The 26,061-nt window shown below is 46.5% G+C and overlaps 1 protein-coding gene and 1 non-coding gene across 2 annotated transcripts; one reads left to right on the plus strand and one right to left on the minus strand.

Moving 5' to 3' along the window:
* Positions 1 to 18,941: 18,941 nt before the first annotated feature.
* On the minus strand, positions 18,942 to 21,377 carry Actrt3 (actin-related protein T3). Its single transcript, XM_013016196.1, has 2 exons — positions 20,686 to 21,377; positions 18,942 to 19,860 (listed from the first exon to the last, which is right to left on the minus strand). Exons 1-2 carry the CDS (start codon positions 20,880 to 20,882, stop codon positions 18,942 to 18,944), a joined length of 1,116 nt encoding a protein of 371 aa, XP_012871650.1. The 5' UTR covers positions 20,883 to 21,377.
* A 790-nt stretch (positions 21,378 to 22,167) lies between these two features.
* Positions 22,168 to 22,240, plus strand: Trnav-aac. Its single transcript has one exon. It is a non-coding gene; the product is annotated as a tRNA-Val (tRNA).
* Positions 22,241 to 26,061: the final 3,821 nt, after the last annotated feature.

Raw genomic sequence — 26,061 nt, forward strand, 5'->3', positions numbered from 1 at the left:
ATGAGTTCTGCATCGATAGCCGTATAGCCCTGATCCAGGTGCCTTAAAAATCACAAACAATCTAAGAAATTAACTCAATGTGGTCAAAAACTATTGGCAATGAAATCAAGGTGGAAAAGAGGATGTGGGAAAAAATAAGATAAAAGAAATAATTTGTCCATCAGTTCAGTCACAGGACTCAGAAAAACTAAAAGAAAAAGCAAGTTATACAACTTGTAGGTGGGGATGGGAGGGAAAAACTGGGAGAGAATGAGGGAAAGGGTAACACTGTCCAAAAAGAAATGCACTCATTACCTAACTTATGTAAGTAACTCCTCTGTATAATAACAATAAAAAATTAATTTAAAAAGATAAATCAGGAAGAAATAGATTTAAGTGTTAAAATGAAAATTTAGTTAAGTTTAAATAACATAGAATTGTGCTATATCACCTGTTTATACAAGCTTTCCCTCCGAAGAGACCTTTATTTATTTTTTTTTTTTGGGGGGGGGTCTGGTCATGGGGCCTGAACTCTGGGCCTGGGCGCTGTCCCTCAGCTCTTCAGCTCAAGGCTAGAGCTCTACCACTTGAGCCACAGCACCAATTCCAGCTTTTTTCTTTTTGCTCATGTGGTGCTGAGGAATTGAACCCAGGGCCTCATGCATGCAAGGCAAGCGCTCTACCACTGAGCCACCTTCCCAGCCCCCCAAAGAGACCTTTAAAAATAAGGGATATGTCATTTGAATTCTCAACAATATGAGCAATACAACATGTTGCAGTGTTCGTTAAACAAATATCACAACTTTGCAAATATTTCATTTATTATAGTATGTAATAAAATTATTATTGAAGTTGGATTTGATCCCCAGCACAAGAAAAAAAGATTGCTCTTATTATTTTTAAAATTTAACTGATTTTTCACCCAAATAGATAAAAAAAAAAAAAGTTAATTGACCATTACGTATTCTTTTTTTTTCTTTTTTTCTTTTTTTTTTGTCGATTGTAGGGCTTGAATTCTGGGCCTGGGCACTGTTCCTCAGCCCTTCAGCTCAAGCCTAGCACTCTACTACTTGAGCCACACAGTGGTTTATTGGAGATAAGAGTATCATTGAGAGCTTGGGAAGGTGGCTCAGTGGTAGAGTGCTTGCCTTGTATGCATGAGGCCCTTGATTCGATTCCTCAGCACCACATAAACAGAAAAAGCCAGAAGTGGTGCTGTGGCTCAAGTGGTAGAGGGCTAGCCTTGAGGTGCAGAGCCCAGGGAGAGTGCCCAGGCCCAGAGTTCAAGCCCCACGACTGACCAAAAAAAAAAAAAAGGCTCACTGAGTTTCCTGCCCTGGTTGGCTTTGAACTGCGATCCTCAGATCTCAGCCTCCTGAGTAGCTAGGATTACAGGCATGAGCCACCAGCGCCCAGCCCATTACTTATTCTTTAATTTTTAAAAAGTATAAAAAAGGAGGTCTTTTTTTTTAGTTCTTGTTTATTTTCTTAGTTTTCTGTGAACTAAAATAGACATTGAACTCTTTAATGTGTAGGTTTAATTCCTGGGCAGGTTACTGAACTTCCTCAAGTGATTTTACCTCCCAGAGTTTCAGTTTCTCCATTTATAAAAAGAAGATAATAGTGGTTGCCTTGTCTCAGAATATGCCATGAAAATAAATCAGATAAATTGCTTTTTCTGTGGAGAGGGGTTCTAGAAAAGATTATTAGATATAATGATAAATACCCACAACTTCAAAGATACTTTTAGATTGCCTCCCTCCCTCTTTGAATCTGTTAAGCCTAACAATAGCCCTGGGTTAGGTTAGGTGTTTATACCTTTTTGGCAAGCTTTCACCTCTTGTTAAAGCAATAAATGGTCTCCAAGCAAATGTATTTCTCATTCTTTGATAGCTATACTTCCTTGTTTGTACACTTAAAGATGATTATCATCTGGCATCTGAGGTCAAGTTGAACTCTTCAGTGTCATTACAGTTCAACTGTGACCCTGAATTTTTCTTCTAAGTTGAAAATAAGTCATCTGGCTCACATTAGCCAGCTATTTACATTTAAAAAGAAATTGTTAGGTGCATACAACTGTTCTCTGCAAATCATATGTGTAAACAGTATTTTTCTCATATTGCTACCATGCCTTCATTCAGAAATTGATCACACAAAAAATCCAGTATGTATATTTCTTCATCTCCACATTTTTTTACTGAATTTATTTAAATTGCTTTTTATAATTATGCCTTTAAATCCTAATCTAGACAGCCATAGTACACCCATAAGTGTCATGAAAGTAATAGCTACAGCCCCAAGATAAAACACAAGATAAAATCCTAGGTTTTATCAATAGCATCTAGAGCAACATCAATGTTCATGATTAGTCTCATATAAGAATTCACAAATTATCATTTCTACCTTTCACCAATTCTTATCATTTCTACCTTTCACCACATATCTATGTGCTCAACACAAATGAAAACCATTCCCTAGACATACACCAGGCTCATTCCTGTAATCCTAGCTACGGAGATTTGAGGATCAAAGTAGAAGGTGAGCTCAGGCAGAACAGTCCATGAGACTCTTACCTCCAGTTATTCAGTTATTCCAGTTATTGGTTGGTTTGGGGTTTTTGTTTGCTTGTTCATTGTTTTTGTTTTTTGTCTGTCATGATGCTTAAACTCAGGGCCTGGGCACTGTTCCTGAGCTTTTTCACTCAAGGCTAGCACTCTACCACTTTGAGCCACAGCGCCACTTCTTACTTTCTGGTGGTTAACTGGAGATAATAGTCTCATGGACTTTCCTGCCTGGGCTGGCTTTGAACCACAGTCCTCAGATCTCAGCCCGATGAATTGCTAGGATTACAGCTATGAACCACTGCCAGCTCCTTTCTAGTTTTGATAACTTTTGACCCTGGGGAGAGGGTTTGAGAAGGGACCTAATTCAGAATTAACAACCAATCAGAATGCTGCAGGACCTGACCAATAAGATGTTACCTTCCAAACAAAACACAGTCAGAGCACAACCCAGGGTATAAGAAACTCTAGTTACACAGACACCTGAAAGCACTTCAGAGATGGAGACAAAGTGGCAGAGACAGCTACCTGATAAAGAGGATGAATGACTGTACTTCTCACCCAAATAAAGTTCTTAACACTCATCCTCCACTGGTGTGGATTTTGTCAAATATCTAAGATATGAATCCATGGAGGCTGCCACCATGCTGGGGAGGAGCAGCAACACTGGCAGGCACTGTCTGCTGCTGAGCTGCTTCACGTAACACTAGGCAGGCATTGCCTTCTACAGGGCTACAACCCTAGTGATTCCTGCCAGTTGCTGAGCCAAAAGGATGGTGTGGTCTCTGCTCACCCAGAGTGACTGCAGAAAAATCTGTACCAATTCTAACTAGGAAAAGGAGAGGGAAAGAGTGAGGAACTTCAAAATAAACAAAGATGGCATAAAGAATCTCATTGAAAGACACTGATTATGAGGTTTGAGATGGAGAAAGGGGAGACAATAGAGGTTGTTCTTAGTAAAATTAATATGTGCATTGTTAGGTTTGCCTAGAGAACAGCCAGGAAGATGTTCCTCTTTGTGAAAGACAGCATGAAGCCTTACTAGAAATCACCTTCCCGAAACCAGTAATCACCTGTCAATCACCTGACTGAGGGTTAGCAAAGAACCCCAGAATCTGAGGTCACTTCCTAATCCCTTAAGGTCACTTCCTGAACCTCTCTGTCATGTCTCCTTCTGACAGTGAGAGGTTTTCTGGCTCTGAGATCACTTCTGCATCCACTATGGCCAACTTTCCCTCCCACCTTTCCCTATATAATACCTCTCATTCACAGTCCCCTCCCTCTTTTTCTTCTCTTTTCTCTTGTGCAAGCCAGCAATTTGCTCTCCCCAATAAACTCTTGTCTGCCTGAACCACATGGCAGTCTCCTTTCTGTGAACCTTATATGCATGTCTGATGCCAGGGTGAAACCCCTTAGTGCAGGACAGGAGAATAAAACAGGCCCAGGGGCTGGGAAGGTGGCTCAGTGGTAAAGCGCTTGCCTTACATGCCTGAGGCCCTGGGTTCCATTCCTCAGCACCACACAAGCAAAAAGAAAAAAGCCAGAAGTGGTGCTGTGGCTCAGGTGGTAGAGCGCTAGCCTTGAGCTGAAGAGCTGAGGGACAGTGCCCAGGCCCAGAGTTCAGGCCCCACGACTGGGCCAAAAAAAAAAAAAAAAAAAAAATAGCCGGGCGCTGGTGGCTCACGCCTGTAATCCTAGCTACTCAGGAGGCTGAGATCTGAGGATCGTGGTTCAAAGCCAGCCCGGGCAGGAGAGACTGTGAGACTCCTATCTCCAATAAACCACCAGAAAACCCGAAGTGGCGCTGTAGCTCAAGTGGTAGAGCGCTCGCCTTGAGCTGAAGAGCTGAGGGACAGCGCCCAGGCCCAGAGTTCAAGCCCCATGACCGACAAAAAAATACAAAATAAAATAAAAAATAAAAATAAAAAAATAAAACAGGCCCTGTTGGAGACAATCAGTGGGAGTAGAGTGATCAGAGGGGGTGAATGAGGATGGGTATGGTAGTAGTTCATTTGCAATATGAAGATAAAACAATGAAACCTGTTGAAATTATTTTAGAAGCAAGGATAGAGGTAAGGGAGACTGACAGAAGGGATGCATTTTATTGAACTACATTGTATGTCTGGAAATGTTCCTGCTGCCTGTAATCCTAGCTATTCAAAGGCCAAGATCTGAGGATCAAGGTTCAAAGCCAGCCTAGGTAGTAAAGTCTGAGACTCTTATCTCCAATTAACTAGCAAAAGGCTGGAAGAGGAGCTGTAGCCCAAGTGGTAGAGCTCTAGCCTTGAGCAAAAAGCTAAGGGACAGCACCTTGGCCCTGAGTTCAAGCTTCAGGACAAGCATACACACACAAAAAGTTAACCTATGGGGATGGGAATATGGTCTAGTGGTAGACTGCTTGCTTAGCATGCATGAAGCACTGGGTTGGATTCCTCAGAACCAAATATACAGAAAAAGCCAGAAGTCGTTGAGCACTAGCCTTGAGCAAAAGAAGGTCAGGGACAGTGTATAGGCCCTAAGTTCAATTCCCAGGACTGGCAAAAAGAAAAAAAAAGAAAAGAACAGAAAAAGAAAAAGTTAACCTACTGTAGAAGGTCAGATTTTGTCTCAAAAGGTTTTTTGATTGCTGGGTGCCAGAGATTTGTGCCTGATATCCTAGCTACTCAGGAGGCTAAGATATGAAAATCACTGTTTGAAGTCAGTGTAGTCAGAAAAATCTATGAAACTCTTACTGCTAATTAACTACCAAAAGCCTTAATTGGAATTGTTGCTCAAGTGGTAGTATTAGCCTTGAGCAAAAAAGCTCATGGACAGTACCCAGCCCCTCCTGAATTCAAGCTCTAGGACTAGAACACACAAAAAGATTGTTTTGATTCATTGAAATGATTTTAGATACTAACAACCTGAATGAGGCCCAACTTTATGGGTTATAAGAAAAGTATTTCACAAGACTATCCTTACTTCAGACACCAATGACAAATTAAGGGACCCTCACTCTATTGGTTCCTATTCCTTAGGTTTGAAAGTTTACTTCAATAACTTATAGGACTCAGGTAAATGCTATAATTATATGATTAGAGTTTTATTTTAACAAAAACATTCAAATCTGAACTAGTCAAAGGGAAAGATACATATAAGTGCCCTGGCAAGGCCTCAAAGGCCAGGTTTCCACTATTCCTCTTCTTATATCTCACCAGCACATTATTATGCAACAATACACAGATACTGCCAACCAGGGAAGTTCATCCAGGCTTCAGTGTGTCCATAGTTTTTATTAGGAGCTCACTCTTGGCATGGTGAGTTCAATTATTGGCCATGTGACTGAGTCTCTACCCACTTCTCCATTCCAGTTCTCTAACAAATACTTCAACTTTATGACCAATCCCCATCCCAAACTACTCATTAGCCTAAGCCATACTCATTAGCATAAATCATACCTATTAGCATAAACCATGCTCATTAGTATAAACCATTATGACAAGTTCAAGATATACATCATGAATAAGAAACATATTCCTACCACTCCCAAAATTCAAAAGTTTGGAAGCTAATTCCCAGAAATCCAAACCAAAAGCTAGTCTTTAAAAAAAACTCTACACTCATAATATTTAAATTTTCTTTCAAATTATCTCAACATTTTTAGACCAGTATGGGAGCATTGTGGATGACTAGCAGAAGCAGGATGGGCTAACAAGGAAAACAAATATAGTCAGAATAGATTGTTTGCAACTATGAAAACAGAATAAAACAGTCCTGGGGCTTAACTCAGGGCCTGGGTACTTTTGTGCTCAAGGCTAGCACTCTATACTACAATTTGACTTCTGGCTTTTTTGGTGGGTAAGTGAAGATAGAAGTCTTACAGGCTTTCCTATTTTGGCTGGCTTCAAACCACAACCCTCAGATTTCAGCCTCCTAAGTAGTAGGATTACAGCATGAGCCATTCGTACCCAGCATGAAAAAAAAGAGATTTTTAGGCCCAAGAGTTGTAGCTCAGAAGTAAAGGACTCTATCTCCAGTATAAAACAATTAAATTTTATTTTTTTATATTTTTTGGGGGTCCGGTCGTGGGGCCTGAACTCTGGGCCTGGGCGTTGTCCGTCAGCTCTTCAGCTCAAGGCTATCACTCTACCACTTGAGCCTCAGCACCACTTGCGGATTTTTTCTTTTTGCTTATGTGGTTCTGAGGAATCAAACCCAGGGCCTCATTTATGCAAGGCAAGCACTCTACCACTGAGCCACCTTCCCAGCCCCTAAAACAATTAAATTAAAAAAAAACAAAAAACAAAATTTTTATCTTTCCTTACAATACTGGCAATTTTAGATTTCCATTCCCAAGGCAACTGTCTATTTAAAAGGGACCATCTCTGTATATAAACTCCTTTCTTGGCCAAGAGTGTGGCTCAGTGGTAGAGTGCTTGCCTAGCATGCACAAACCCCTAGGTTTGATTCCTCAGTGCCACAGACACAGAAAAAGCCAAGAAATGGTGGTGCCTCAAGTGGAAGAGTGCCAGCTTTGAGCAAAAGCAGCTCAGGGACAGTGCCCAGGCCCTGAGTTCAAGCCCCAGTACTGGCAAAAAATAAAATAAACTCTTTTCTTAGTTATAATTCCTTCTTTTATTTTCTATGAAATTCACTCAAATTTGTAAACCTTGAGCTGGGAAGGTGGCTCGTGGTACAGTGCTTGCCTTGCATGCATGAGGCCCTGGGTTTGATTCCTCAGCACCACGTTAGCAGAAAAAGCCAGAAGTGGCGCTGTGGCTCAAGTGATAGACCACTGGCCTTGAGCTGAAGAGCTGAGGGACAGTGTCCAGGCCCAGAGTTCAGGCCCCACGATTGACCAAAAAAAATAAAATAAAATTGTAAACCTTGGCATAAGCCTTGGATATTTTTGCTGTTTTTATTTCTATCACAAAATACTGCTGTAAGACGAGTATAGGTGTTTGCTCATACCAATAATTCTAGCTACTCAGGAAGCTGAGACCTAGCATTACCAATGTTTGGAGCCAGCATGGGTAAAAAGTCTATTAGACTATATCACCTAACAAAGTGTCAGACTGGAGGTATGGTTCAAATGGCAGTGGACCAACTATGAGCAAGAAAGCCTATTGAGAGTGATGAGGCTCTGGAGGGAAAAATTGCTGCTGGGTGCCAGCGGCTCATGCCTATAATCCTAGCTAGTCAAGAGGCTGAGATCTGAGGATCACAGTTCCAAGCCAGTCTAGGCAGGAAAGTCCATGGGACCCTTATCTCCTATTAATCACCAGAAAGCCAGAAGTGGTATTGTGGCTCAAAATGCTAGAGGGCTAGTAGCCTTGAGCAAAAAAGCTCAGGAATAGCATACAAGCCCTGAGTTCAAGCTCCATGACTGACAAACATGCTTTATATCACTGAACAGGAAAGTTATACCAGAACCATTCAGGAGGCTAAGGCTGGAGGATCTTAAGGGAAAAAAAAACCACTGCTCCTCTACAGTTTGTATAAATATGGGTATATATATATACACACATTACACCTGAGTTATCTATTTATCTCTTAAGAGTCTAGAGTTAGGCTAACATGGATATTTTATTTTGCAGGGTAAGCAAGAAGCCAGTGCTGAACTTAAGCTCATAAACTTCCTGCCTCCGTTTCCCCAGTGCTAGGATTATAGGCACATACTTCCAAACTAGTACTTTTTTGCATTGTAAAACCAGCATGGCTAAACTGAAATCATTGTCACTCTCAAAGTAAAAAAAGAGGCAACCCAGAACCTTAGAAAGAGTTCTTTTAGTCAGAAAGAAAAGCAAGCAGTCAGGGAACTGTGGTCTATATAATGTGCAGATGGAGGATAAGCTGATAAACCAAAACTTGCCAAACAAGGAAATGCGAGCTGGGATGCTACAAAAGGACAAGGAAGTGGGAAGGATAAAAGAATGAGGAAATAAGGACAGGACAATAAATCTATGACAGCACAACCTTGTAGGAAATAGAAAGACCTGCCAATCAGAAAGCTCTGTGGGGGGGGGGGTGGTTAGGAGGGAGAGAGAGAGAGAGAGAGAGAGAGAGAAAAACTCAGGGCCTGAGCACTGGCCCTGAGCTTTTCTTGCTCAAAGTTAGCACTCTACCACTTGAAGCACAGCACCACTTCAGGCTTTTTGGTGGCTAATTGGAGATGAGTCTCATGTACTTTCCTGTTTTGCCTTTGAACCTTGATCCTCAGATCTCTGCCTTCTGAGTAGTGAGGATTATAGTTGTGAGCCACCTGAGCCAGCTTAGAACGCTGTTAAGAATGCCAATTCTGGGCTGGGAAGGTGGCTCAGTGGTAGAGCGCTTGCCTTGCATGCCTGAGGCCCTGGGTTCGATTCCTCAGTACCACATAAGCAAAAAGAAAAAAGCCGGAAGTAGTGCTGAGGCTCAAGTGGTAGAGCGCTAGCCTTGAGCTGAAGAGCTGAGGGACAACGCTCAGGCCCAGAGTTCAGGCCCCATGACCAGACCCCCCCCCAAAAAAAAGTCAATTCTCCTTATTTAACCCAAGACCAATCTCTCTAATGAAGATAGCTCAAGGTGATTGAAATGGGCTCAGCCCTGCCATACCATGGCAGTCTATGCCAGGAAATGAGGGATTAAGTATGGGTTTTTTCTGACTTGGATACTCTGAAAGGGAAGAGAAAGACATAACAAAAATCCACATTTTCAGTATTTTTAAAACTCCAGCTTCCTTCAGGAGCATAACATGTCACATTCTCCTTTATTATTTGAGATTCAGCATAACTGAAAATAAATGAAGGGGACCAATATCATTCTTTTCAAACTTCCTCTATGCTCCTTTTCCAATATACCCTTACTCCAGCTACATTCCCATCAAATCACTGGTTTAAACTGTATAATACATTAACTATTTTAAAAATAATTTTCCTTTTGTAAAGTTGTTTTGTTGAATTTGGGGTCTGGGTATTGTCCCTGAGCTTTTTCACTCAAGGTTAGTGCTTTAACCGCAGCTCCACATCCAGCTTTTTGGTGATTAATTGGAGATAAGAGTCTCAGACTTGTCCTGCCCCAGCTTGCTTCAAATTGTGATCCTAGGATCTCAGCCTCCTGAGTAGCTAGGATACAGGCATGAGCCACCACATTCAGCTTCTTTTTGCAGTTTTACTAGCTATTAAAATGTAGGATATCAAATGTAAGAACCAGATAACTGTGGATTAATTTTAAACTTATTGCAAGGCATGATGAATGCTGTAATCCAGCACTCTGGAAGTGAGGCAGTAAGATTGAGAGTTTCAGGCCCGCCTGGCCTAGAGTAAGACATTCTGAAAAACAAATTCCTACTTTTATTAAACCACTACTTTTTATATATAAGAAAAAATGGAGGGCTGAGAAGGTGGCTCAGTGGTAGAACGCTCGCCTTGAGCTGAAGAGCTGAGGAACAGCACCCAGGCCCAAGTTCAAGCCTCATGACCAACAAAAAAGAAAAAATGAATAACAGGAAAGTGAAATAGGCTCTGTTTGGGAGCTATCAGAGAAAGGTTTAAGGAAGAAAATATATGAGGATGAATACAGTCAAAGTAGTTGATTTGCACCATGAAATTCGAACAGTGGCCAAGCACCAAGGGCTCATGCTTGTAATACAAGCAAATCCAAGTGTCTGAAATCTGAGGATCATGGGTCAAAGCCACCCTAGACAGGAAAGTCCATGCAACTCTTCTTTCCAATTAACAACTAAAAAGCAGAGCTGTGGTTCAAGTGGTCGAATGCCAGCCATAAGGGACAGCACACAGGCCCTAAGTTCAAGCCTGGGGACAGGAACTCGTGCGTGCAAGCAAAACCTGTTTCAATTATTTTAATGGAGAAGGGTGAGTTCCATCAGGATTACATAGTGTGTATATGGATATGTCACAATGAGATCCTCCTTGTAAAGCTAATACATGCTAATACAAGCCTGTAATCCTTCTCAGGAGGCTAAGATATGAGGATCACAGTTCAAAGCCAGCCCAAGCAGGAAAGTAAGTGTAACTGTTATCTCCAACTATTCACAGAAAAAGCCAGAAGTGGTGCTTGTTAGGTTTTTAAAAAGAGGTAGCCGAGTAAGAACTGCACCAGCACGCACATGGTATTCAGGTAAGGGGTAGGTTTATTCAGTAGACCTGATGGGACCAGGCAAGGGTGGCACTCCACGTGGGTGCTGTAGCTCCAAGTGGTAGAGTGCTTGCCTTGAGAACAAAAGAGCTTAGGGGGGCTGGGAAGTTGGCTCAGTGGTAGAGCACTTGCCTTGCATGCATGAGGCCCTGGGTTCGATTCCACAGCACCACATAAACAAAAAGATAAAAGCCAGGAGTGGCGCTGTGGCTCAAGTGGTAGAGCGCTAGCCTTGAGCTGAAGAGCTGAGGGACAGTGCCCAGGCCCAGAGTTCAGGCCCCAGGACCAGACCCCTCCTCCCCCATCCCCCAAAAAAGAAGTGTAATGGCTGGATCAAATACAATTATCTTTCACATTAAAAAAAAAAAAAAGGAGCTTAGGGACACCACCTAGGCCCAGAACCAGCAAAAACAAAACCTGAGAAAAGCTATCCTTTCAAGACCCCACACCACTGTAGTTTGTAAATGTGGAGCTTTGAGACCACTAGATGGAGCAGTAACCAAAGGTAAATGCCTGTAGCAGTCTTTAGAAGGAATCTTAATAGGTTTAAATAAATTACTTCAAAAATAGAGCATGACTTGTATGTCCCTCCCCCACAGTATAACCCCTGCTTTCACTATATTTGATGTCAGTATAACTTGAGGAGGAGATGGGGAAAATCCAGTTGTTTAAGGATACAGGTGGACCTGTTGCAACAATGAGAAGTACAAGTTGTCATGTCCAAAACGAGCTTTACAAAGTCGGTGGGCAAGGGGGGGGAGGGGAGGAAGGGGGAAAGGAGAAGGATTAGGATTGGGGGGGAGGGGGGAGGCTGGGAAGGGATGTGAAGGGTAAACAAAGGAGGAGGCTGCAATGCTTGGTAAGAAATGTACGCATTATCCTGCCCATGTAATTGTAACTCCTCTGTACAGCATGTTCACAAATAAAATTAAAAAAATAGAGCATGACAAAAATAACTGCTAGGACTTTATACTCTTTACATTCCTCCTGTTCTTTTCAACAAACCCACAATGACTAGAAAGTACTTTTCCTTAAAGAAATGGAAAAAACCAGAAACCTGTATTTCACAGTGTTTTGTGTGTTGGATTTCAATTCTGGGGTTTCACATCAGGGCCTGAGCTTTTCCCTCCAGGCTGATGCTCTCTCGCCTGAGCCAGTCCCACTTCTGGTCTTTTGGGCGGTTAATTGAAGTTTCATGAACTTTGCTGTCTAGACTGACTTCAAATCGTGGCTATATCTGACTCCTGAGTAGCTAGGATTATAGACAGTCAATGAGCCACCAGTGCCCAGCTTTCTTCCCCACCTTTCTTAGTGATTATACTTATGTAAGCAACCTACTTTTGGTAATCAGCCGAGATGCTGTAGACGTACAACTCATTATGGTCTACAGAGTAGTTCAGTTACCGGGTCGGGACACCCTCAGAAAGTGAAAGCCCTTAAGGCGACTTTTGGGGGGTACGTAGCCGGTAGGTTCTTTTAATCCAGTGGGCTCATTTCCTTTCCTGAAAGGAACAGACTTTTAGGGGTGGGGTGGTAAGACCAGTTGTGAGGATGGGCCAGAAAAGAGGGCATTTATTTCCCTCTGGCCAGATTCCTCCATTTAATTTCTCACACCTGAAGGCCGAAGATGAAAAAGGACGTCAATGGAATTCAACTTTCACCGGGAAAACTACAACTACTGCCAATATAGTCTTCTATTCCGGATCAAAGGGGTCGGTGGGAGCGAGGCGAACGCCAGGTGCCAGTGATGTCGGCCTCCGGGATGGGACCGGGCGCCAGCCAGGCGAGGGAGGCGGAGGCCTCCCGGTGATCCCGCTCGCTCGCCGGAGGGGAGGACGGAGAAGGGCGGGGGGGGGGGGGGGGGAGAGGGAGAGGACGAGGGAGGTCGGCCAGGCCTACGCGAAAAACCGCTGAGTCACACCACGAGGCTCCGAGTTCGCGCCCCGGAACCGACACGCACGGCACCGGCGGCACAGAGCTAGACTTTACAATACAGAGCCCAGACCCCGAGTCCAAGCCCCACGACCCACAAACAAGGGCGGGGGGGGGGTGGAGGGGAGGGCGGCCGGGGGCGCCGACGCGGGCGGGAAAGGTCTCCCCGAGGGCGGCGGGGTTTGTGGGAGCCGACCCGGGTGCTCATCCCACAGCTCCGGGAAGCGCACCGAGCGAAGGGAACGGCTCCGTTACTGTCCCTGCGGACGCGAGGCCGACCGCGGCCCGGCCCGCGCGGACCCCCGCGGCTGACAGAGACGAACTCTTCGCGGCGGCAATGGGCACCTCCGAAGAGGCCCCGGGCCGACCGCGGCCTAGGGCGAGGCGCGGGGACCGGGCCGGCGGCCGGGCCCGCAGGACCCCGGGAGGGGTGGACCGGCCGGAAGCTGGCATTTTTTTATTTGGCTACGGACTGGAAGGTGGACGGCTGTAGGCCAAGGCTTTTCCGCCCGCTGAAAGCCAGCCAGAAAAACAGCGCGCGGGGACACGAAAGCTCGGCGCCTACAACCTGCGGCTTTAGGGTTAGAAAAGCGCGACCAGGCCCCTCCCGGGCCCTCCCTCCTACCCGCCGCGCTGCGCCGCGCCCGGGCCTTATAAAGGGTGGGCGCCGCGCGTGCGGATTGGCCGAGGCGCAGCCACGGCTCTCGCGAGAGTCGGTTCCGCGTCCCTTTCCCCCCCCCACGCTCCAGAAGATCCGCTTCCGGCTGCGTGACGGAGCACCGCCCCCCCCCCGCCCCCGCGGGCTGTTTCGAAGCTTTTCTAAGTTACCTTTAAGAAGAAGCTGATGTGAGCGCCATTTTTCTTTTCCCCTCGTGCGGGCCCTAGAGTTTGGGCTCATGGTCTGAGAGCTTTCTCTCAAGGCTGGCACTCTGCCAACTCCAGCCACAGTTCCACTTCCGCCTTTTGGGTGGTCAATTGCAACTGTTTCCACAGGCAGATCTGGGCTGGCTTCGAACCGCGATCCTTAGGGCTCAGCCTCCTGTGTGTAACTAGAATTAAAGGCGGGAGCCATCGGCACCCGGCTTCCCACCCCTCACCCCCCTTTGTTCTGGTTACTGGACATGAGGCTGCTGGAAGGCGAAGATGGTGACCCAGGCTTATTTATTTATCCCATTTGCACACCCTGCCCGGCTTTCAGCCCCAGGCTGGAAGTAAGAGCCGATGACGGCCTGCTTTCCTTCTGCCCTCCACAGACCAGAGGTAGTGTAGGGCACCACCACCATATTATTATTTTTTTTAATGGCATCTAGTTCACATGTCAGCCTGAGCGGGCAAGTCTGTGAGACTCCTCTGTTACTCAGAAAAAGCTGAAAGTGAAGATGTGGCTCAAGTGCCACATCCTTGAGCAAAAAAGCCAAGCGAGGGTTTGAAGGCCCTGAGTTAAAGTCCCAGTACAGGTGTACACCACCACCACACACACACAATGACATTCACAGACAAGACTTAGGATCTAGGATACAGAACAGTGATTCACAATTCTGGTTATCATTTTATGTGGAAAACTACATATACAGAAGATTTCCAGGCAGCACTTGGCTCTTGGCCAGTGGTTTGTATCCACAGTGTTCCCTGGCCTTCTCAGTAGAAATGTTTGTTATTTTTTTCATTTCCTTAAAGAATGAGTTTTGTAACTTTTTTTTTTGTCACTTGTAAGGCTTGAACTCAGGCCCGGGGCCATGTCCCTGGGCAGTTTTTGCTGAAGGATAGCACTTTGAGCCACAGCTCTACTTCCTGTTTTTTGGGGATAAGAATCTCACACTTTCCTGCCTGAGCTACCTGCAAACCAAGATCCTCAGATCTCAGCCTCCTGAGTAGCTAGGATTACAGGCGTGAAACGCCAGCGCCCAGAGTTTTTAATATTATATATATTATATAGAAATATTTTTATTTTTGTCAGTTATGGCTTGAACTCTGGGCCTGAACGCTGTCCCAGAGCCCTTCAGCTCAAGGCTAAGGTTCTACTACTTGAGCTACTGTGCCACTTCTGGTTTTCTGAGTGGTTTATTGGAGATAAAGAGTCTCGTGGACTTTCCTGCCCAGGCTGGCTTTGAACTGCAATCCTCATATCTCAGCCTCCCGAGTAGCTACGGTTACAGGCAGAAATAAATTTTATATAAAATGTAAACTATAAATTTTATGAAATAGTCAGGCACCGGTAACCCACACCTGTAATCATACCTACTCAGGAGGCTGTGGCTCAAGTGGTAAGAGTGCTAGCCTTGAGCAAAAGCAGCTCAAGGACAGTGCCCAGGCCCAGAGTTAGCCACAGTGCCACCTCCAGTCTTTTCTGTTTATTTGGTTCTGAGGAAGTGAACCCAGGGCTTCATTTATGCTAGGCAAGTACTGCACCACTACACCACATTCTCAGCCCCAGAGAGACGCTTATCTCCAATATACTCCTCAGATAAAGCTAGACATGGTGCTGTGGTTCAAGTGGTAGCGCACTAAGCCTTGAGCCAAAGAAGCCCTGACAGAACCCAGGCCCAGAGTTCAAGTCCCAGGACTAGCAACAACAACAAAAGAACTAAATCTCCCTTTCATTTGGAAAGAAAGGCTACTTTTTTTTTCTTGGTGTGGTAGGAGTTTGAACTCAGAGCCTTGTAGGCAAGGTACTATATGAAGGGCTTTTCAATTATTGACCTTACTTTAATCCACAGCTTGATAAAAAGATGAATAATTCACCATTAATGGGCACATATGCCATTTTGCATGGAACTATCAGCTGATTTTGAAAAGTTTTACTCCTGTTTAATTTGGTTAACTGCAGAATTTTTGCTATTCTCAAACTCAGTATCTGACACTCATTGGTTGTGGCTCTACCAACTGAGCCACACCTCCAACCCCTCACATTTCTTTCTTTCCATGAAAAGGATCATCTATGGTCCTTGGGAGAGGGATAAAGATGAAGAGACAAGTATTAAGAGTTATGTACACAATGGGGCTGGGAAGGTGGCTCAGTGGTAGAGCACTTGCCTTGCATGCCTGGGGCCCTGAGTTCGATTCCCAGCACCACATAAGCAAAAAGAAAAAAGCCGGAAGTGGCACTGTGGCTCAAGTGGTAGAGCGCTAGCCTTGAGCTCAGAGTTCAGGCCCCATGACCGGACCAAAAAAAAAAAAAATTATGTACATTAATAGCCAAGAAAGCTGTTTTTTGAATCCCTTTAAACTTAATTTTTTTTTTTTTTTTGCCGGTCATGGGGCCTGAACTCTGGGTCTGGGTGCTGTCCCTCAGCTCTTCAGCTCAAGGCTAACGCTCTACCACTGGAGCCACAGCGCCACTTCCGGCTTTTTCTGTTTATGTGGTGCTAAGGAATCGAACCCAGGGCCTCATGCTTGCAAGGCATGCACTCTACCGCTGAGCCACCTTCCCAGCCCCTAAACTTAAATCTTTTTATCTCTTTAAATCTCAATGTAATTTTTTTTTTGGCAGGGGAGGTCCAGTCATGGGGCCTGAACTCTGGGCCTGGGCGCTGTCTAGTGCTCTACCACTTGAGCCTCAGCGCCACTTCTGGCTTTTTTCTTTTTGCTTATGTGGTGCTGAGGAATCGAACCCAGGGCCTCAGGTATGCAAGGCAAGCGCTCTACCACTGAGCCACCTTCCCAGCCCCTCAATGTAATTTTTTAAGTGGGAATAAATTAAATCTTTTTACCTCCTTAATTTTTTAAGTGGGAATTAAACTTGTCTTGACTATGTCTCTGGGATGGTGAAGGTTAATTTAGATAGTATACAGTTAGCTTTCTCAACCCCCAACCTCCTTCTTAAGCTCCACTTCCAGCTTTTTGGTTAATTGGAGATACAAATCTCACAAACTTTCTTGCCAGGGATGACTTCACACTGCAATCCTCAAATCTGAGCTTCCTGAATAGCATGAATAGGATTATAAGCATGAGCCACTGGTGCTCAGCTGTCTTTTGCTTTTAAATATTTGGTAGTTCCCCTTTGACCGTAAAGCACGTAACACTTAAAACATTTTGGACTTTAGCCTTAACTTACCTTCCTAGTTTGGGCTCTTACTCTGTGTTCTCTCTCTCTCTCTCTCTCTCTCTCTCTCTCTCTCTCTCTCTCTCTCTCTCACACACACACACACACACACACACACACTCTCCTCCCCCCTCCCAATCTATCTATCCACACATATACATATACGTAGTATATGTATGTGTACATATGAATTACTGGAGATTGAACTACTCAATGCCTTAGGCTTTCCATGTAGGAAAACTCTGCCACTTGAGTCATGCCCAAACCCTGAATGCTTTATTTTATTAAGAAGCAGTCTATTAAACATGCCTTGAAGGGCTCAGCTGCCTTACCTAGCAAGATTAAGTCCAAAGTTCAAACCCTACTATTACTACTACTACTACGAATTAAAAGACAAAAAAGAAAAAATCTCTAGCTAGGCACTAGCTTCTCACACCTGTAATCTTAGCTACTAAGCAGGCTGAGATCTGAGGATTGCGGCTTAAAACCAGACATGGAAGGAAAGACTATGTGGCTCATCTCCAATTAACCAACAAAAAGCCAGACATGGAGCTGTGCTAGTCTTGAGCAAAAAAGCTCAGGGACCGTTACCAGGCCCTGAGTTCAAGACTGAATCTGTAGGCGCGTGTATGCGCGCGCGCATGCACGCACACACACACACACACACACACATCCTTTGAATATGTTTTGTTCATTCTTATCTCCAACCCCTGCTCATTCCATTGTGCTTACCTGGATATTCTGCCCTCTATTTCCCCCACCTATCCTAGAGATACCTCATCCTTTAGGATACATCTCTGATGAAATCTTTCCTTATCACAGCAACCTTCTTAGAAACCTCCTCAGCCTTCAAGGTATAACCCCTGCTTTCACTGTATTTACTGTTGTTATAATTTGTGGAGGGGAAGGGAAAAAACAAATCGTTTAAATAGGGATACAGGTGGACTCATTCCAACAATGAGACATACAAGTCGTTATGTCAAAAACGAACTTTACAACTTTGGTGGTAAGGGCAGGGGGAGGATGGGATGGGAAGGGGAAACAAAGGAGGAGGCTACAATGCTTGATAAGAAATGTACTCATTATCTTGTCCATGTAATTGTAACCCCTCTGTACAGTATTTTCACAATAAAAAAAAAAGAAACCTCCTCAGCCTTAAATCTTTTCACTCATTTAGCACAGTCTATTGTGTCACAAATTGCTCTCCAAGTAAGCTCTCCAAGTTCAAGAGTAGAGTTTTCTATAGCATTTAACTTGTTTCTGTTGATTTTTTTTTTTTTTTGCCAATCCTGGAGCTTGAACTCAGAGCCTGGGCACTGTCCCGGAGCTTCTTTTTGCTCAAGGCTAGCACTATACCATGTGAGCCACAGCACCACTTCCAGCCTTTTCTGTTTATGTGGTATTGAGGAATTGAACTCAAGGTTTCATGCATGCTAGGCAAGCACTCTACTACTAAGCTACATTCACAGCCCTTAACTTGGTTTTAAATCAACAAATATTCACTGTTGGACCAGTATTCACATCACCATTATTATTTCTCCCATTATAAAATGTAACAGAGCAGTGTCAGTGGCTTATACCTATAATCCTAGCTATTCAGGAGGCTGAGATCTGAGAATTGTGATTCAAAGCAACCCCAGCAGGAAAGTTCATGAAACTCATCTCTAATCAATCACCAAAAGCTGGAAAGGATGGTGTGGCCCATGTAGTAGAGCTCTAGCCTCAAGCACAAAAAAACTCAGGGACATGGGCTGGCAATGTGGCTTAGCAGTAGAGTGCTTGCCTAGCATGCTTGAAGCCCTGGGTTCGATTCTTCAGTACCACATAAACAGAAAAAGCTGGAAGTGGTGCTGTGGCTCAAGTGGTAAGAGTGCTAGCCTTGAGCAAAAGAAGCTCAAGAACAGTCGGTGCCTAGGACTGACAGGCACAAAAAGATAAAAATATAAATAATAAAAAAAACACAGATATGCCAGGCGCTGGTGGCTCACGCCGGTAATCCTAGCTACTCAGGAGGCTGAGATCTGAGAATCGCGGTTCAAAGCCAGCCCGGGCAGGAAAGACTGTGAGACTCCTATCTCCAATAAACCACTAGAAAACCGGAAGTGGTGCTGTAGCTCAAGTGGTAGAGCGCTCGCCTTGAGCTGAAGAGCTGAGGGACAGCACCCAGGCCCAGAGTTCAAGCCCCACGACCGACAAAAAAAAACAGATATGACTAATAACAAGTCATTTCCATTCATCCAGGAAACCTATACTATCCAAAGTTTTGCCACAAATACTCAAAACATTTTTCTTTGAACCATTTCATCTGTATTTCAGAAGCATCTTTGGTGTACTATATTGGGTCCAACTTCATTGAATTCTTCAGTGGTGATCCACATGTCCTGGAAGGCAGACAGGGATGCAAGAATGGAACCTCCCATCCACACTGAGAGTTGTCTTTCTGGGGGAGCGGTAACCTGCACAGAAGTATTAGCAGGTGCCATCTTTGCTATATCCTTAACCAGCCGCTTTTCTAAACCAGGGAAGGAGGTTGATCCTCCTGCAAGGATAATATTGGAGAAGAAGGAATTCCTCAGATCCGCATCACATTTCATTATGCTGCTGAAGCACATCTTGTCGATGCCAGGAACATCAAGGTTCATGAGACACGGAGAGAAGAGAACTTCAGGACATCGAAACAGCTCGTCTTTGAGCTTGAGGACCTTCCCATCCGGTAGTGTGTACTCTTTCTCCAAAACACTCGACTGCTTGGCCACTTCCTCCTCGAAGTTCAAAGCCACGTAACAACGAGTCTCCTTGATGCTGGTGACAATCTTTCTGTCTGAAGCATTCAGCAGCATGATACCGTGGTTCTTCAATAACATCATGAGATAGTTGGTGAAATCAGCACCTGCTAGATTTAGCTGCTGTACACCATGAGGCAGACAGTAACCCTCAAAGATGGGCACAGACTGGGTAACTCCAGCCCCCGAATTCAGCACCAAGCCACTAGTGAAGCCAGAAGCAAAGAGCGCTAGCACGGCTTGGATGGATATATAGAAGGCAGGAACACCCAGATTCTCAAAAAACACTTCACAGATCTGCTGCCTACTGGCTAGAGGGTTCAGGGCAGGCTCGGTAATCAAGACTGGGCCATCACAGGGGTTTAACTTGAGGTTGTAATCAAAGATGTGCTTCCACATGACCTCCATGTCTCCCCAAGAAGTAATGAGTCCACGCTCCACTGGATAGCTGGATGGAGAGCAATAGAGGCAGTAAGTGTTCCAGTTTCTACTATCTTCATTCAAATCTTGGAGGAACTGCTGTTCCTAACAGTCCCTTCATGGGCAGTTAACTCACCAAACGCGAGCTCAGCTACGTTTCTCTGCAATCAATTATTCCTCCCCACCTTTTCCCCCTTTGGAAGCTTGTGACTTTACAACATTTGGGAAATCCCACATTATTATACTATCTTATTTTTTGTGCAGAGGTAATGGGGGCTTACACTGGGGGCTGGGCACTCTCCATCTTTTCGCTCAGGGTTGGTGTTCTACCATTTGAGCCACAGCAAATGCTGGCTTTTTATTGGATAGTTGGAGATCAGTGTCCATGGACTTTCATGATAGGACTGGCTTTGAACCCAGATCCTAGATCTCAGCCTCCTTGAATAGCTATGATTACAAGCATGAGCCACCAGCACTCCGTTATTTATGGTTGTAATGTCAACTAACTGAAAACTCAAAATGAAAAAGCACCTAAACTGTAACATTCTTAAATGAACTTGTACACGATGACTTTCTAAGCATTTGTACGAAGTTCAGCCTTTCCACGTTGGATACCCAAGGCGATCAGTGGCCTAGGGTGCAGTTTTCAACAAGGGGAACCGGCTGAGACTTCCAGGTCCCAAGACCTGATCCTGTGTGTCACCCCGCTCCCGGGCTCTGGGTCCCCCGTCCTTCCCCCGTCCCCGGCTCCTGGGCCCCCGCGGTCCCGTCCCCCGCCACGCCCCGGTCCCGCCCCCGTCCCCGCGCTCCGGGCCCCGCCGTCTGTTCCCGCCCCGCCGCTCGGGCGAGGCACCTGATGGACAGCGCGCCCCGCCGGTCCTGCGCCTGGTCGCCCACACACAGATCCTGGGCGCCCTCCGCTCCCTTCGGGCCCTTGGCGCGGCCGACTATGTTCGGGTAGAGGAACTGCGGCTCCCGGCTCCCCGCCAGGCCCGCCTTGATCGTCCCCGAGCCGTTGTCGATCACCACCGGGAGCTGGTAGCCGCTCATGCCGCTGCCCCCGCCGCGCACAGCCGTCCGGCCGCCCCTCTTCTGGGCTGTGCCGGGCCCGGGGCCTGGAACGCCGCGTCACAAAGGAGCCTACGGGGCGGGAGCCGGGCTGGAGGGGACCCCGGGGAGATGGGGGGGGGTCCCCAGACAGTGACCATAGTCTTCTCCTGCGATCACAGGGCGCGGGGGGCTGCGCTATCCGCGCGCTCCGCGCCCCCCCCGGACCCCAATACCCGGAAAAGCTGACTCCCCTCCACGCGCGTCTGCCCCTTCCCAACGCCGCCGCCGGAGTCGAGCGAACCGGGGTACGTTTCCGGGCCCGCGGGAAACCCGGGGAGCGCGCCCGAGAGGAAAACCAGCCGTGCCGTCTCAAGTGCTCCGCTTCTAACCCGAGAAGGGAAGCAGTGCCAAGTGCAGACGAGTTCTGAGACGTCCACGATCGTGCCTGTGTGCTGAGCGATGCCTTGGATTTCCTCTGGCGAGATGTATTCTGTATTCTAGATAACATACACCGCGAGAACGTGCAAATGTAGTTCTGTACATAAATATTCAGTTAAAATGTCAGCCTCGGGATTGTATTTTTCCTGATCCGCAGGAGCTGATCTTCACCTGCCAACCTTTTTTTTAAGTGTAAGGATGTGTCTGCCTCTTTTTAGGAAAAGTAATACTCATAGGAAGTTTAGATCCAGAAAACAAAAACGCTCCCCGTGTGTGAAAAAGAGCATCTTTGGAATCTGAGGTTGCTCGCCGAGAGGGCGGGCGCGCGTCCCTCCCACAGAGGTTGCGCCCTGGGCTTTGCTTCTATGTATATGTGTGTGTGTGTGTATGCATGCATGCATATGTGTATGCATGCTTGTGTGTATGTGTGTATGTGTTTTTTCCCGGCTAATAAGAGGGGGTTGGGTACTGGGCGCCAGTCGCCAGCGCTAGAACCTGAGCCTCCGCCCTCCCTTGCAGAAGAAACCGGGTAACTCGCCCCGGGCTTTTGCGCGGGACCCGGGGGAAGGAAGTGTAATCAAGAGCTTCTCTGGGGGCCTGGGGGGAGCACCTCCAAAGGAGCACGACCAGGGATTACCTGGTTTCTACAGACGCGGCGACTGCGCCTTTCAGAAAGCCGTACGCAAATTCAAGCTTTTGAGGTCGTTTTAACACACCGTTTAAGCCGTGGTCTTTGGGGTTCCACATCACCACCATCCCATAGAAAGATCACTTAAATTTGCCTTTCGGCAAAATGCACAGTATGACAGAGATATCAACGAGTTCCAGAACACCCAGAGACAGCTCCGTTTCCGTAGTGTAGTGGTTATCACGTTCGCCTAACACGCGAAAGGTCCCCGGTTCGAAACCGGGCGGAAACAGCTGGTGTCCCTTTTCTCACTTGATTTTATTATTGGGTACTTGGCTTATTTTCAAAAGAGTGATCTTGACAATTTGTGAAATGTGAACGTTTAGGCTGCATGTTAGATTTTGGTTTTACCAGACGTGCAGTCTGAAGGACTGCCCATCAGAAACACCCCAGATTAAAAAAAAACTGAATTAGATTTGCAACTAGGGTAATATTGCGAAACGTGTAGTCTAGAAGAGGTCAAACAGCATTACATTTGCCTGCTTTGCCACCTAAGTATTCTGTCACGTAGTTTTCCCCTCGAGATGAACTTTTCCCTTGAAACTCGGGCATACAGTTGTATTCTTACTGTATATGTTAAATTCACAAATATTTCTGAATATATCATCAAAAAAAGCAAGGCGATTTTATACTGAAGAAATTGAGAACCGGCCTCACAATTTTCCTTGTGAACACAACGGGTGTGGTTTCACTTACAAATATGACCCAAACAGAAATGGGTATATCGGCAGCAAAAAGATTCTGGTAGGGAAATCTTAGAACAAAGGACTAATTCAGGTTGGGAATATTCATTAAAACGAAGGAATGAGTAAATTCCTTATGGCAAAAACACATTTTTTTCTTTATTAGTCATTAGTTATACAGCAGGAGGTTTCATTGTGACACTTCCATACAAGCAATGTACCCTGCAGAAACTCTTCCAACCCTCCCTTAACCATTTCCTTGCCCTTCTTGAAACAATTTCAACAAGTTTCAGCGTTTTATTGTCACATATGCAAAGAAAATATTTTAACCAGATTCACCCTCAACGTTGGGCCCTTCAACTCCCCAATAGAGGCTGTTTTATTTTGCCAGTTTTTGCATATATGAATTATACAAAGAAGCTTCACCGTGGCAAATCACGGCGCGCATATGATCAGATTATCTACTGTGGTCTTTCCCTGTTCCCAGTACCCTTCTATGAGCTTTCTTATGCTCTTTTTATACAGACACCAAGTATTTTTTTTTAAATAGTATTTGTCCTCTGCCATTCACTTTCACTTACACACTTGCTACTGAGATCTGAAGATCTCAGTCTCCCGAGTAGTTAGGACTGCAGGCGCGAACCACCGGCGCCCGGCACAGCGAAACTTTTAAGAAGTGGTGGTTTTCTGAGATTTAGAATATCCACCGCCACTCAAGGAGAAAGCTGCCTGAACCTATCAACAAAATATTGTTCCCAACAACTTCTGTGTACACTAACCTTCCCTCTACAAAACCCTCCAGTGGATGCAGATAATCGAATTAAGTGATCTGATCCAGGGGCGAGGAAACCTTTTCCGGTGTGGGAGCCCACCTTCCTCTCGCGCTGCGCATGTGCAGTCTGCCCCACTGCTATGCTTCGCTTTCGTGCGTCTGAGACTTCTATCACCAGGTAAGGGCATCTTGGAAGGTGAGGTCCTGTTGGCTGGCGCAAACAAAACCCAGAGGGTCCTATGAGTTTTGGGATACGAAAACGGGGAAGAGGCGATGGGTCTCAGCGAGTACAATCTCCACGGCCGCGGGCCAGAGTGCACAAAGCAGCAGCTTCCACGGGGAGGGGCCAGAAGCTGGGGAGGAAGACGGGACGAGATCAAGAACTACAAGTCCCAGCATGCACCGTGCGGCGCGGCTCCGGAAGAAGCCGGCTGAGCGGCAGGACCGGAGAACTCAGGCCGACCGGAGCGCTCAGCGTGAGGGAGACGAGTGCGGAGCGGCGAACGATCCCTGACTTCTCGCACTTCTGATGCCCGCTGTTTCGAGGGGACTGTAGCATGCTGGAGACGCGCAGCTGTGCCGGTGGCCCGGACCTGCCGGGGCTCCGGAGCGTCCTAGATCGCCGTGAGGATGGAACCGGATGTGACGTCGCCGGGAGGCTGGAGGGAGAGGCGGAGCGTGGCGCAGTGACGTCCTGCCAAGATGGCGGAGAGAGAGTGAAAGAACTGGTTCCTCTGGGCGGCTACCGGTGAGTGCTGACTTCATCCCTGGCCCCGTCTCCGCCTGCTCCAGGTTCCCGGCCGTCCGCAGGCCGGCTCCTTGGAGTTCCAGGGCGGGTCGCGACGATGGCGGGAAGCTGAGGTGAAGTAGCCCCGGCAATGGCCCCGGCCACAACCTCTGCCGTGGGAATTCGCGGGAGGGAAGCTGGGAGGAGGCCAGGGCCGCCGGGGCCGGGAGGGCCTGGCTTCGGTGGTCGCCCTCTGTTGCGGCCTTGCGTGGAGAGCCTGGGTTGGGGACGTGTGGCCTCCGGGCAGGTGACAAGGGGGTGTGGCCTCCGGACAGGTGACAAGCGTGTCAGGGTGGCCTCCCGGCCGGTGCCAAGGAAACACTAGGGAGGTGAAGGGAGAAAATTTGGCCTCTTCTGAGCAGGTGATTAGGGCCCGGGGTGTGACGTCCTCGCTGGTGACGAGGCAGGGGTGTGTGTGTGGTCTCTGGGCAGGTGACAAGGGAGGAGTGAGGTCTCTCCCCTGAGCGGGTGACAAGGGAAGGGGGTTGGTCTGTTCGGTGGAGTGTAGCCTGCCCTCGGGGCAGGTGACTGGGGAGAAGGAGGTGTGACCTGTGGCCTGTGTTGTGGGAAAGGGTGCCGCTTCCAGGCTCCACAGAACCTTGGGCAGCCCAGGCCCAGCACCTACATTCCCGCTTCCCCGCATTCACCTCGTGCTTTGCAGAAACTGCTAGGTGGGAACTCACAGGTTTTAGTGATTTGAGAGGAAGTAGTACTGTGTTCTCACCCCTTTCTGTTCCAGAGAGTCATCTCTTAAGTGGTTTGTTGTCCCTCCTCCCTCTGCACATCTGCCTACTTACCTTGAAAGTTTTGAGAGTTCAACTTAAAAATGTCCACCCTTCAAAGGTGCAATGCCTATATGGGCATCTGGTAATTTAAAATAGTATTTACTGAAATGAACTCCAGGAAATGAACAAGAGGGTTTTTCTTTTCTTTGTTGCTTTCTGTTTGTGTTGGTTGTTCGTTTATCTGTCTTTAGGAGGATAATGGAGGGACAAAGGGTGAACAAATGCAGCAGATACTATGCTACTAGACACAGTGCTACAAGTGAACTGCAACTTGTGGGTGGGGACAGGAGGGAAAAACTGGGAGAAAGGGAGGGGAGGGGTAACATTGTCCCCCCAAAAAATGTACTCTTTGCCTAAGTTTTTTTTTTTAAATTTTTTGTCGGTCATGGGGCTTGAACTCTGGGCCTGGGCACTGTCCCTCAGCTCTTCAGCTGAAGGTGAGCGCTCTACCACTTGAGCTACAGCACCACTTCCCTCTTTACCTAACTTAACCTAACTTTACATACCTGTAAGCTCTGTACATCATCTTCATAATAACTATATATACATACATGTATATATGTACATCTCTGTGTGTACACACACACACACACACACACACACACACACACACACAGCCAGTCCTGGGCCTGGCTGAGCTTTTGCTCAAGGCTAGCACTCTACCACTTAAGCCACAGCACCACTTCCAGCTTTTTCTGTTTATGTGGTACTGAGGAATTGAACCCAGGGCTCTATGCATGCTAGGCAGGCAACTCTACTACTAAGCCACATTCCCAGCCCTACATTATTTTTTTTTGATTCCACCCTTTTTGCAGCCCACAGAATTGTTTTATTTACTGTCATTTATTGATGTGTCCTGAGGACGCATGTCCATGGTGTCCATGGTGAAACAAAAAGAAGAGAGGCACTTGGATTTTTTTTTTATTTTTTATTTTTTGGGGGGTCCGGTCGTGGGGCCTGAACTCTGGGCCTGGGCGCTGTCCCTCAGCTCTTCAGCTCAAGGCTAGCGCTCTACCACTTGAGCCA

The sequence above is a fragment of the Dipodomys ordii genome, unplaced genomic scaffold, assembly GCF_000151885.1.
Source record: "Dipodomys ordii isolate 6190 unplaced genomic scaffold, Dord_2.0 Scaffold30, whole genome shotgun sequence".
In the NCBI taxonomy this organism is placed as follows: domain Eukaryota; kingdom Metazoa; phylum Chordata; class Mammalia; order Rodentia; family Heteromyidae; genus Dipodomys; species Dipodomys ordii.

Excerpts from the sequence above, each read along its gene's own strand:
- Actrt3 (XM_013016196.1), bottom strand. The coding sequence starts at position 20,882 with ATGAGCGGCTACCAGCTCCCGGTGGTGATCGACAACGGCTCGGGGACG. Across the intron at positions 19,861-20,685 it reads CGGGGCGCGCTGTCCATCAG|CTATCCAGTGGAGCGTGGAC; the intron begins GTGCCTCGCCCG and ends CTCTCCATCCAG.